Source organism: Siniperca chuatsi, linkage group LG15 (genome assembly GCF_020085105.1).
Source record: "Siniperca chuatsi isolate FFG_IHB_CAS linkage group LG15, ASM2008510v1, whole genome shotgun sequence".
In the NCBI taxonomy this organism is placed as follows: Eukaryota; Metazoa; Chordata; class Actinopteri; order Centrarchiformes; family Sinipercidae; genus Siniperca; species Siniperca chuatsi.
This window is the reverse complement of record NC_058056.1, coordinates 12136073-12148324: the sequence shown is the minus strand read 5'-3', so window position 1 is coordinate 12148324 and position 12252 is coordinate 12136073. Positions and strand designations below refer to the sequence as shown.

Sequence of the window (12252 nt, the reverse complement as noted above, 5' to 3'; positions counted from 1 at the left end):
CATCAATTGGCTGTCTTGTTAAAACACCTGTCCCATGAACGGGGGGTGGGGGTGGGGCTTTCAGTGTGATAAATCCTGAAGTGTGGCAAAGTAAAGTAATGGACAAAAAGGGGCAATCGTTGCTGACTGGCAACACATAGAGTTTTAGACAAACAAAATCTAATTTTTGTAAGATATGGCTTCAAGTAGACAGTCTAATCATTAAAGTTAAGTTTAAATGTGTTATTTGGTTGAAGAAACGCACCCTGTTTGCCCTTTCCTTTTCTATCCAGACCTGTTTAAAGATAATGGGATTTTAAAAGTTCAAATCCAGAATGTAAATTTGATTTGCAAGCTTCCCAAAATGTTGCCTGTGGTTTTACATCTGCTGTGGATGAAAGAAACACTTTTTGTTCACGAAGCATTTGGTATCTGTGAGAGTGGCCTACCCAAACTGATGCAAAGAATTATAAATCATGCTTTGTAATTTGGAGGGTCAGCGGACTATTGGGAACTTTTAAGGGCTGTTCTCTGTAATCCTGCTTTGGGTTGTGGAATTCCCTGGCACCACACCACCCAGTGCCTTTGTTTTCCCAGACCATACCAGGTCCTGGATGTGATTTATTTAGCCTAAATGGTCTTAAAACAGGAATTATGCTGATTTATGTGGACTAAGATTGAAAAAAGTCACACGTGTGTTTAGGCACGATCAAGAAAACACAGTCTCCGGAGTCTGTTCTGTAATTGTTAAAGCTAGAGATGATGGCACAGTGGAGAAACAGGGGCTTGAGGTTGCAGCTGCTCATCTCGTGTGCGCAACCCCCCGTCCCTCCCTGTGCTCCCCCAACTGCTTCAGTCACCTTTGCCCTGTGTTCCAGCTGCCGTGTGTTTTGAAAGGGCCATTTGCAGCTCCTCGCAGCCTTCTGACACAGAGGGGAATGAGCAATGTGACGGGAGGCGGCAGCCACTGGTCGGAAGGGGCCATCGGCTAGATTCTTATCCACTTACTGCTTTATTCCATTTTTAGTCTGGCTGTTACTGTTACAGAGGGTGGATATCTGCACTCTGCTCATGTCCAGATGATCAAAGGCACACAGTGTCATGCTCCCCAAATAATAAAAACTCTCTTCATTTGGTCGAAGAGCTTCATTGATATTGAGCAAGAAACAGAATGATGAATGACTTCTTACTTTTGATGGAAAACCAGTAAACTAAATGTTTATCCTGAAGCATCAGATGTGTGTGCCACATAAAAAACAATTAACCATTCAGCACTCACACACACACCGAACACACACACCATCAATGCAGGAGCAGCGATGTGGATAAGAATAGGAGCAGTGGCCCTGTGTTTCCCTGGCCCTGGCAAACGTAGGCATCCAGTAGAGGAGGGGTGTGTGTTCACAGGGCAAGACAAAGCAGTGGTTGTGCCTGGGGACCGTGGCCTCAGAGAGAGAGGCTCGGCACGGTGGAGGTTCTCACACACAGAAAAAGATAGAGAAAGAGAGACAGAGAGAGGGAGAGAGAATGGGAGTGGGAGAGTGGGGGAGCGGGGAGAGAGAGAGAACACTTCCTGGAGGTTCTTTCTTCCTCTCTGCAATCATCAATGGCATTCTCCCCCTGACCCACTCCTCTCTCAGACAAACAAAAGACCCCACATTCCAGTGTAGCCTGACCGGCCAACCAGCCAGCCATCCAGCCACAGTCGAACCACATCACTCTCCCCACTGGACCAGTCTCACCATAGGGGTTGGCTTGAGGTGTATTGTCGATGTCTCTGTGAGGATGCTTGTAATACATCCGTATGCATTAACAATCAACTCCCATTTTTATTTTCCCTAACGCAGCTTTTATTTTGGAAAAGTCATAATATGTCTATGTCATATAAACTGTCTGACTGCATTGTGTATTAGCCCTTATTTCTCCAGAAATATTTAAACCCAACACTTTTTTACAGCTGCACCGTTCCATCAAATGGAAATATCTTTGATGTCTTCAGCATAATTTTTATACACATTTCCACAAAATTCAGCCTGACATACTTGGTATCTGTGAAAAGCCTGGGATCCTCAAAAGAATTTGAAATAAAGTTTTGTGAGTTTGAACAATGTTTGGCTGCACAGCATGAGGCTATAATGACAGTCAGTGAGGTTTATTCTTCAACAAGATCGATTGATTTATCACAACAGCTGTCATACCGGTTAAATAAAATAAGTTTCCGTGTCTTTGGTTTGTCATTCGTTTTGTTTTTGTCTTTTACTCTTTTACACAAATATACTGTATTGTACTGTTCTGTACTAAGACTACTGTTGCAGACCTCATTTATGCTACAGATTTGAACTGATGGACTTTACAAAATAACACTACTTTGCACATTGGACTCTACTGTACAGTCTGTGCCATTTTTATACTTATTTATTGTTATATTTATCTAAGTGCCCCCCACCTTCTGTTTGTATTCTCCTGTTTAAAGTTTCTTTTTCTTCTTTTTTTCATCCCATTAAAGGTTTCAGTAGAGTTTTTCCTTACCTGAATTGAGGGTCTAAAAGGATAGAAGGTGGCATATATTGTACAGATTGTAAAGACTTGGGGCTATATAAATAAAATTGAATTATGCTGACTTGACTTTACGTTTTTTTTTGTACAGCAAACTTAGAGGACAGCATGCTGGGAAATCCTTTATACAATGCAACAAACTCTCTGTGCATCTGACATTAAATCTTTGAGTCTTTGGTGCTGTAGGCAAAGCTGCATAACAGGTGAATAATACAGCCTGGAAAATAATGTGACAGTTGTGACAACATTGCACTGCAGTTGCCGGGAGATGCTATATTGGTCAGACCCCCCACCACTTCCTCCCTATTATGGCCCTCCTGCCCTTCTGTGTCTAATTGTTGCTGCCGCATGTTATCTATTATTCTTCAACAGCCCATTAAGTTCTGTTCTCTTCTGTTTGTTATATTCTGAACAGATACTGCAAGCAGACAAGAGAAGAGATCAGATGAGTCTTTGACAGGAAGGACATTATTAATTCACTTTGACTCTTTGATCTTGTTACCTTTGCTTTGAACCTGCAAAACAACAGGGTAGACTTTCCCATCACCGGACCAGAGACAGCCGAGGAGGAGGAGGAGGGCACCACTGAAGAACAACAGCGGAAAATATGGGATACCCTCACTCAGCTCTGTTTGTATGACAGGAACAGCTTGGCAAGGCTGACACATAGTAGCAGTGAGGAAAACATTACAGTGTAAATGACAAAGAGGGGAAATGACAACAGAGGAGGCTGAGAGACAGAGGGCAGAGGCCAATAAGTTTTTCATCACGGAGGGAACACTGGCAGCTGTCCCTGCTATCCTGTTCTTGTAACATTTTTTCATTATTATTGCGCAACCTTTCAAAATCATTGTCTTGCATTTTAATATCATGCATATTTGTAGTGTACTTCAAAGCTGATAAAGAAGAAGAAAAGATATTTAATGTATCTTCAAAAGATCACAAATATAACTATAGAGCAAGGTTATAGGGATATTATAGCATGTGTTATGGAGAGAGGTTTTATAAACATTTAATGTAAAGGACCCCCCATTTAAAAATAAACACATATTGACCAAGTAGACCAAGTCAGCTGAGGGCTTCACTTGATACAGAGGATCCCTGACTTCTTTTAAGTCTGACTGAGCTGGCCTGTCTGTACCTGTCCTAAACTGGTTTAACTCCCACCTCTCTGGCAGGGCGTTCTTTGTGGCTGTAGATGACTGTTTATCTAAAATAATCTGGTATAACAAGCGGGGTTATAATTTGATAATTTATAATTTCACGCTTTAGCATTTCCATTTTGCAGTTTCATCAGGACACATGCCATGTTCTTTCACATCTGTCCTGATGTTGTGTAACTTTTTGTTGCTGCATCTCCTGTTGACACAACTGATGCCATTTTTAAATATCAAGCATGAGAGTTCATTCTTGACCCTGGGAATAATACTTTGACAAAACAATGCCAACTAAAGTTCCACTTACTAGCTCTTTTAGGAGCTTTCAACTGTATCATACAGTATTCATCACTGGATGATGTTTGCTCATTTATCATGGAGATGGATCTGTTGATTAGCAAGCTCAGTAGTTGTTATGATTTCACTCCATCCACTGATGAAGACCATGTGATACAGTTGAAAGCTCCAGAAAAAACTTGTTTACATCTCAACCAGGATAAAACTGATGTGCTGCAGTGCCAGAAAAGAGATTGGTTGGTTGTAAAAGTGCATTTAGTTGGATTTACACCTGGCCAGAAAGTAAGAAATCCAAAGGTTATGTTTGATTGTGAACTTCCCTTCATGGCTTATGTGCCTTTTATTGGAAATGTCAGTTGCCCTTTCCACCTCACAGCAACTCAGAGTGAAAGAATGTCTTATTTAGCATCAGCAGGCTTGGTTACTGTAATGTTCTCCAATCAGGTGTCGCCAAAAATAAGCCATAAATCAACTACCAAATGCCTGCAGCTTGAGTGCTGACAAGCAACAGAAGGACAGCAGTATCGCACCCATACCTACACTGCTTACAGTGGTTACCTGTGAGCTTTTCAAATTGATTTTAATATATATTTACTAGAGTATACACCAATACATGTTTGAGTTTTAATGGTTTTTTTTAAATAGTTTTTGTTGAGTTTTCTCTTAACAAACAAAAAGTGGTAAGCCACTTGAATGTAAAGGTAAACACCATTCACCAAACTACATATACACATACTGCAATACACTTTGCTGATATATTTTTTACCTTTTGGAAATCCAACTTTCTTCACTGGTTTATGGTGGATATTTCTATCTGTTCATCTAAATGTAAAGTATTGTATTTAAGCATTTTAGAATGAATTCTGTATTCTTTAGTACAACTCTGAGCCATTTTTTTGCTGCTTGTATTTTTACATTGCTACTTTTACATAATTAAATTTAAAGACTTTTGGTAACATTTTGTTTTTTTAAGGGGTATTAAACAACTGTCTACAGCCTAGAACAAAAATGATTAGTCATATAACTGATTAGTCAATCGATTGGAAAATCATTTTGATAATATCCCAAACTCACTGGTTCCAACTCCTCAAATGTGAATATTTGCTGGTTTTCTTGGTCTTCTATGACAGTAAACTGAATTTCGGGGGGTCTTAGGGTGGAACAAAACAATGATTATAAATACCCTATCTCAACTTGGGCCCTGGGAAATTGTGATGAGCATTTTTCTAATTTTCTTTTCTTTTCTTTTCTTTCCTTTTTACATTTTACAGACCAAATGATTAATCAAGAAAGCAATCTACTGATTAATCTATAATGCAAATAATAATTGGATACAGCCCTATTACAGCTCATTGTACAGCAGGTGGCAAAGTACCAAGATTAAATCACTAATGAACAACTATAATAATACAAAAAAAGTCAGTCTTATACATTATCTCATGTGATTGTTCCAGGAAGTGAAAAACAGTGATATCTCTCATTGTACTGAGGATCCCCTGGAAACCTTACAGGGGCCTCTGTAGGTTTCAGGACCCCATTTTGGAAACCACCGGCACAGATAAAACAACAAGGCCATGCAGCCTAATAAGCTCCTATAGGAAGGATTGAGGATTTTTTCAATGGGAAGGCTGACAGCCTGCTACTCCTCCTATGAGTGTGACTCATAAATGAGTCGGCTTTAGGACCCGGGAGAGCAGGCTGCCACAGAGGCATTGCAGACAGCGCGTTTGGGAGGTGTAGTGGAAGAAAGGCAAAGAAACGGAGTAAATGAGAGCACTTTTGTCCAGATTGTTGAAGGACTTCTCAACTTAATATACCGCCGAAACAGCTCACTATAATGAGACGGACACATTGTTGAATTCCTGTCCAGGTAAATGTCCGCGTTTCCTTCGCATGGTTAACTACAAGAGGTCGACAGCTAGACAGGGTAGGTCCCCATTGTACTTACATGGGATGCGGTTACTCTCACCCAAGCTGCCCTGCTAGGCCCCATATCCTTTCTATCGCTAAATGCAAACCTGAAATTAGGTTCTTTCCTGACTTCACTTCGTTGTAGAAGTTATTCAGCAGTAAAGTCAAAGGCTTATAAACGTCCTGTAGTAAATTATATCGCGTTGTTGTTTTTCCACAAACAACAGCGAGTCTATCTTCAGATGTTAACCATTCATTTTTGACAATGACCACTTTTGAGACAGCCCTCAGGCCAAAATATCTGCAGTCATGTTACTTTAAACGGTTCACCTCTACGAGAAAGTTGTTTTTGCCTGTACTTTATGGCCCAGCAGGTAAACGAAAACAAATGAGCTCAACAAGAGAGCAGCTCATTCATTGTTATGAACTAAAGTTACCACTGCGTTTGTTTACTTGTCAGAGTGAGAAATGTATTGCCAGACAATGATTTTACGTTTAGTCGTTAGCTTCGCTAGCTTGTTGCTATTCTGTTGTAACACTGTTGCATCCACGTTCAGTGATACAAAGTAGTACATCTTTGTTGTGACTTGATGAAACCCTGTAGTGGTTCTCAAAATGGGGCCCAAGGACCTTTAGGTCCAAAGTTTGGACACCAGGGAAGTCATAAAGAAAAGGTATAATAGAGTTAGCTATATCCTTATGTTCCTCCCTTGTAATCAGTACAATTGCAAAATACATGTGTGTAACTGTTTTGGTGATAGGTTTTACTGTCCTCACTGTTATAATCCAACCCCCAATGATGACAGTTATGCCTTTCTTTACTAAATCATTGTTAACTACAGGAATTTTGTCAAGAAGGTTTATTTTTGAAGAGTCTGTGATGTGAAACATACTGATGTGGTGGGAGTCAAAATGAAAGGTTTGTCAGCTGCACATCTGAGCAGCACAGGTTTAATGGACATGCAAGATGCAAAGCTTAAATGTCCAACTTGAGATAAACCTCGCTTTACTGATGTTAGTGGCTATTTTTCCTCTATCTCCCAGGGGTTGCATATGCATGTACATTCTGGAAAGAGAACATTGTCCCTGGGCATGTTGTACCCGTAACGCCTTTAGTGTAAAAATGTTTTTATCAGTCATGAGACTACGTCTGTCCAGTGTGTGTACGCAGGGGGACTTGGCATGTGACCCGGGGAAGACGCAACAAGCCAGTGACTGCTTGGCTCTCCCTGTTCTATTTAGAAAATACCAGTCACCTCCCACCCAATCCCTTCACAGCCCCGTTGACGCAAATGTGCCACCAGTTACATGCAGAATCTGAGGAATGTTGTTTGAAATTGTTGTCCCTGTACACAGGCAGACTTATTGTGCCTGTCCCCCTGCCTGCGCCACAGGAGTTTAGATGTATTATCACTGAGGAGGATGGTAGACCACCGTTAGCATCACATGATGGTACTCTTCTCAGTCTGTGCCACAATACCGAGAACACTGCAGCCTAAAATATTTTTCATTCATCTTTTTTACTAATTGCTCACATTAACAGCTAGGTCATTTAATTTGCAACAAACCAAAGAGACCAAGACTTTATGGTCTTATTCTGTGTGTTATCCAGATCCTGTTTTAAGGACAGAATGAGTATGTTACGATATACGATACGATATATATGTGTATATGTGTATATCTCCAGCTTTGTGATCTATCTTTAATTTAGTTCATGGCTTGTCTGAACAACATGAAAATTAATACATTAACATGAGTCACAAAGGGGTTGCTGTTCACGTCATCACAGGATTAATGCAGTGAGTCTACTTGTCTTTCAAGGTTACAGTAGCTGTGGTTTGGTATTCAGCTACACTACAATATTCTTAAAATTAGTGATGTGTTTTCAGGGAACTTGAAAGAGGAACTTGGCACTGTGTAGTAGAACACACTAGTACTGGTTCCATTGTGACATTTGAACACAAACCAAGTGTTGCTTCAGGGGACTGTTTTCCAGCAACAGGTGAGTGTATTTGATGCTCTCATTTCGTTTAATGGTTTTAAATATTGAGTGTAATGTTCTATCTTTGTAACCGTAAACCAGCTGCTGACTCTCTTGTTTACCCGAGCAGCAGCAGTAAATAGAGCAAAAACAGACTTGTATCTATTGATCTGAGATGAAGGAAGTGGTGTAGTGATGTCGGCCTGATTTTCTGCTTCCTGCCATAAATACATGGGACTGTCCTCAGTGGCCCAGTGACAGGCTCAGTGTGTGGCATCTTTGCTGCATGACACTGATTTGCATTGAATGGCGTGGCCCTCGGAGTTGGAGCCAGAAAGATGAATGATTGAAAGCCGCACTGACAGCAGGGCAGGCAGGCAGGCGGTGGCCCAGAGGCCTGAGGACCATGTGACCCGCTGTCAGGGTACTGGGTTCATTCAGTGGCTGCTGGGCTGCAGTGCTGGCAGCAGCCCAGCTTTTCCACACAGGCCGCAGTAGCAACAGGTCGCTCCCATTAAAACAGCAGCCCTCTGTTGTGGCTCCAGAGCCGGTCTTGTGCATGTGTTGCTTTTTTGGCTGTGGTGTGTGCGCTCAAGTTTGTTTGTGTGATGTATCCCAATGTGTATATAATGTGTGTTTGCCTGTGTCACAGAGTACACACTAAGATGCTGAAGGGATCCAACGGTTTGTGTGATCCCTAGTTTGAATAGCACTCAGTGTGCTTTTTCAAATCCCTCTCCAGGATCCTTCCAACATCGACTATGTGACACAAGCACCACAACCCCAGTGCAATAAACAAAAACACAGAGCAAAAATAAACTGTACTTTCATAAACTCACTTTTGCTCATTGATGGAAGTGAGCAGAATGGCATTAAAAGGCGTGTTGATCGCACATTCGCTGACAGATGTATTTGAGCCTGGGGCTGCACTGATATGACTCGTAGTCTGTCAATAGTCACATCCACTTCCTGTTGTTGTCCCCACCAGCAATCTGGATGAGGCCACTCAAACAGAGCTCTCTTTTGATGGCCTTACTCTGACTGCGCAGCAGCAGGCAAATTGATTTCAGTGGATGGTCAGAGATTGCCTGGTGCAGTATGCAAAATTTGTGCGAACAATCATGGCAATTGATCATTCTTTTGCTTGCCAAAAGGTCAAGCATTTTGGTTGTGATAGCCTGCAGGTATTAAGTATGTGCTGTTGATGAATAACCGATAAGTCTGTGATGGACTTCAGCTCCATTTGGTCTATCAGATGACTGTCAGTGCAGTTTTGTTCTTTCTTCTATCATACATTTTGACTTGAGTTTGAACAGGTAAGACTGTTGCTGTAGCTTGATCTTTTACCCATGTTTAGTTTTCATGCTGCACTTAACTCATACATCTCTCTAAAGACCCTTTCACACATCTACTATGTAAATGTGACAGCAGTTTATTTTTTCATGTCTGTTTCATGTGTGAATAGGTGCCCTAGTTGTTCTGTAAACATCAGTCAGGTCCTAGTAACATTTTCGTAATGCCTCCACCACAGGCCAGCTGTGACTAAAAACAGCAACACTCACAGATACGGTGCACAATGTATATCTACGTTCTTAAACATTTTAATCTATTCATCCTCACAGTAAACAATGTGCCTTCACCTCACAACGTATTTATTTTGTTGACAGAACAATCTCATTTCGAGGCCCATTTAGAAGCTGTTCTAGAGCTTTTGATCATATCACATGATCATCAGCAGCAGATGGAGTTTGCCTAGTTTTCATGGAATTGTGGGGGAATTTTTTTTTTTTTCAGTAGCTACTGAATATTTTAATCAGGTGATTTAAAGTCAACAATCATTTCACAATTAACAAAACAATCTCATCTCAAAGTCCATTTAGTAGCTGTTCTGGAGATATTGATCATATCTTCATCATATGATATGATATTTGAATCCTTGATGTGTCTGGTCATTGCTGGGTTCTACGTGTTGTTTGTGTGATTAAAAGTTAAAAATTGTCATACATGTGTAATATAGTGAATTAATGATCAATGTCTAATATCTCTTCAAAAAAAAGTAATTAATTGCAACCTGAAAATTATTTAGTTTTCAGGCCCTTTTTAAGTCCGTCGTCCAATCCAGTCCAAGTTTTAGCCAAAAGCTAAAGTGGGATAATAATCAGAAACTCACATCCTGCAGCATGCTCAGCACAAACAAAATCATAATACTCCTCAAACAGCTTAACAAGACCCAAATACAAATTTGAACTCTGTTGCTATCTGCTTACAGGATAAAAAATCCAGCAAAATGGATAAAGTTACAAAATCATCATGACAGATCATGATGCATAGGATCCAAAACATACCATTGGCTAAAAAATGGGGATAAACAGCCATGCAACTGCAAAAAAAAAGTTTTAAAATCCTTCATTTAGGCAGCCTGTGTGAGAATTGTTCTGTCATTATTTTCTAATTCACTGCAAAAAAAAAAAAAACAGGAATCAGGGATGGTTGTGTGTGTGTGTGTGTGTGTGTGAAAAGCATGGAATTTTCCAATGTGGGGAGACTTCATTAGGAATGCCAAAAATCACGGCCTTACACAGATATTTGAACCTTGCATTGTTGCAGGTTCCACATGGGACTAAACTGTGGTTTTAGCATATTCTCCACTAACTGGCCCATAAAGCGCTAGGATCCTCTCGATTCCACTGCCTCTCCTCTGCTATGTTGACCTGAGGGTTAATACGGTTCAGACGAGTGGAAAAAATCTCTCACCTCAATATGGGGATAATTTTTACTCTTCTTCAACTAATAGGTAACCACCATTGAGAAGGCGGCTGTAAACCCCAGGACCCATTCTCCAGGCTCCTTCACAGGGCTGAGTGAAGAAAACTTGGGAAACAAAGCTGTGTCTCTCCCTGTGGGAAACCTGGATCCTCCACCCTGCCCACCAACATGACCAATGTGGTGATTGTCAAGGAGGGATGGCTGCATAAAAGAGGTAAATGCACAGATAAAGTTTGTACTATATGGTTTGATTTAATATCAGTTAAGAGTTTTATTTTTGATTGTTTCAAATGTAACTGCACTTGAACTTTTGCTTGAAACCAAAATGAAATAATTACTGTATGCACCTCATTATTTATATGCTATGGTTTCTTTTTTGTATTTTTTACAATTCAATCAAGATGTAGTATAGTCATCATCACCCCATGTACTAGAAACCCAACTGTGCAAACTTGCGGGTTAACCAAGCTGGCTAAGAAGACAAAATATGCAAAGACCCTAAAATATGTTTGTTATGCAAATATTTCAAAATCCCTTGTTGATACATTTAAACTGCAAAACAAATACTTGGTTTCATGGAATACATGGAAACCAATTGTAGTACATGTAGTACACTGTTGACAGATTTGTTTTCTAAATGCTGCGGAAATGCCTGAACCGAATGACATATATGCAAGATGATTGATCACTGGGTAACCGTATTTAAACAGGCTGTACACCAGATCTAGTGTAAAGAGGCATCCAGTTGCAGAGTCCCCAGTGGGCCCCATTTAGATGCTCTGACAGCGCTGTGTGGCGTGGCGTGGCTCTGTGTCGGGCGTGAGTCCTGTTGTTTGGACGAAGAGGCATTCCTCACATACCTGCTGGCTTTGAGCAGCTTTATGTGTGCATACTAACTTTTCCTTCAAACTGCGGCTGCCTCACGGAGCCCACTCCAGCACCGCCTCCACCACCACCAGGGGCAAAATAGGATAAGGAACTTCTCCAAAACCAATGAAGACTCCCGGGCCCATTGCCAAGGGACCAGGCTTTTACTGGAAGAGGGGAAACCAAGACTCTGACTCAGGGGATAAGGTGATGGGAGCAGGTCACTAGGAGAGTTCCTGGGACTCTACGGGGAACAGTGTGCCGCTGTGGTGTGTTAGCCCACGCTCCCCCTCCTCAAGGCTTGGGCTAAGAGCATAACAGGCTGCTGTTTTAGGAAAGGGTCAGCCTGGTTCGGCTCAGTTGGTCTCAGGCAGACACACCCTGGTCCTTCCAGTGAGTGAAAGGATAAAACGTTGGGTGCTATTAGTGTTTCATTTGTTTCTGTTTGCACAAGATCTGTTGAGTATAGACCAATGCTGCAAAGTTAAGAAGTAGTTGACAAAAATATAGAGTTTTATCTAATCCACAATCTTGGTTTTCCTTCAGCTCTTCATAAAAATCTATAAAGCAGAATTCATGTAATTAATTAGATTCCCGTCATGTGTCAGAGGCTTTAGAGGCAAACTGTGTTATTGTGTCTCTCTTTAGGGAATAACGAGAAGAGGAACATCCTTTCTTAGGCATGACAGTCAAAGGTTTGGGCTGATGTGTCATTCATTCTGTAAATTTGTATACTCT

General features: G+C 41.0%; 1 protein-coding gene across 4 annotated transcripts in view; it reads left to right on the top strand.

The window, feature by feature from the left end:
• Window positions 1–5560: 5560 nt before the first annotated feature.
• Window positions 5561–12252, top strand: part of akt1 (v-akt murine thymoma viral oncogene homolog 1) — a 31233-nt gene continuing 24541 nt past the window's right edge. Inside the window, exons 1-3 of one of the 4 annotated variants that reach the window (XM_044165541.1) lie at window positions 5561–5859; window positions 7790–7902; window positions 10676–10861. In XM_044165541.1, coding sequence (XP_044021476.1) covers window positions 10816–10861 — 46 coding nt within the window. In that variant the 5' untranslated portion in view covers window positions 5561–5859; window positions 7790–7902; window positions 10676–10815. Of the gene's footprint in view, window positions 5917–7789; window positions 7903–10675; window positions 10862–12252 lie in introns of all 4 variants that reach the window. The other 3 variants (XM_044165543.1, XM_044165539.1, XM_044165542.1) reach the window with 3 other exon arrangements.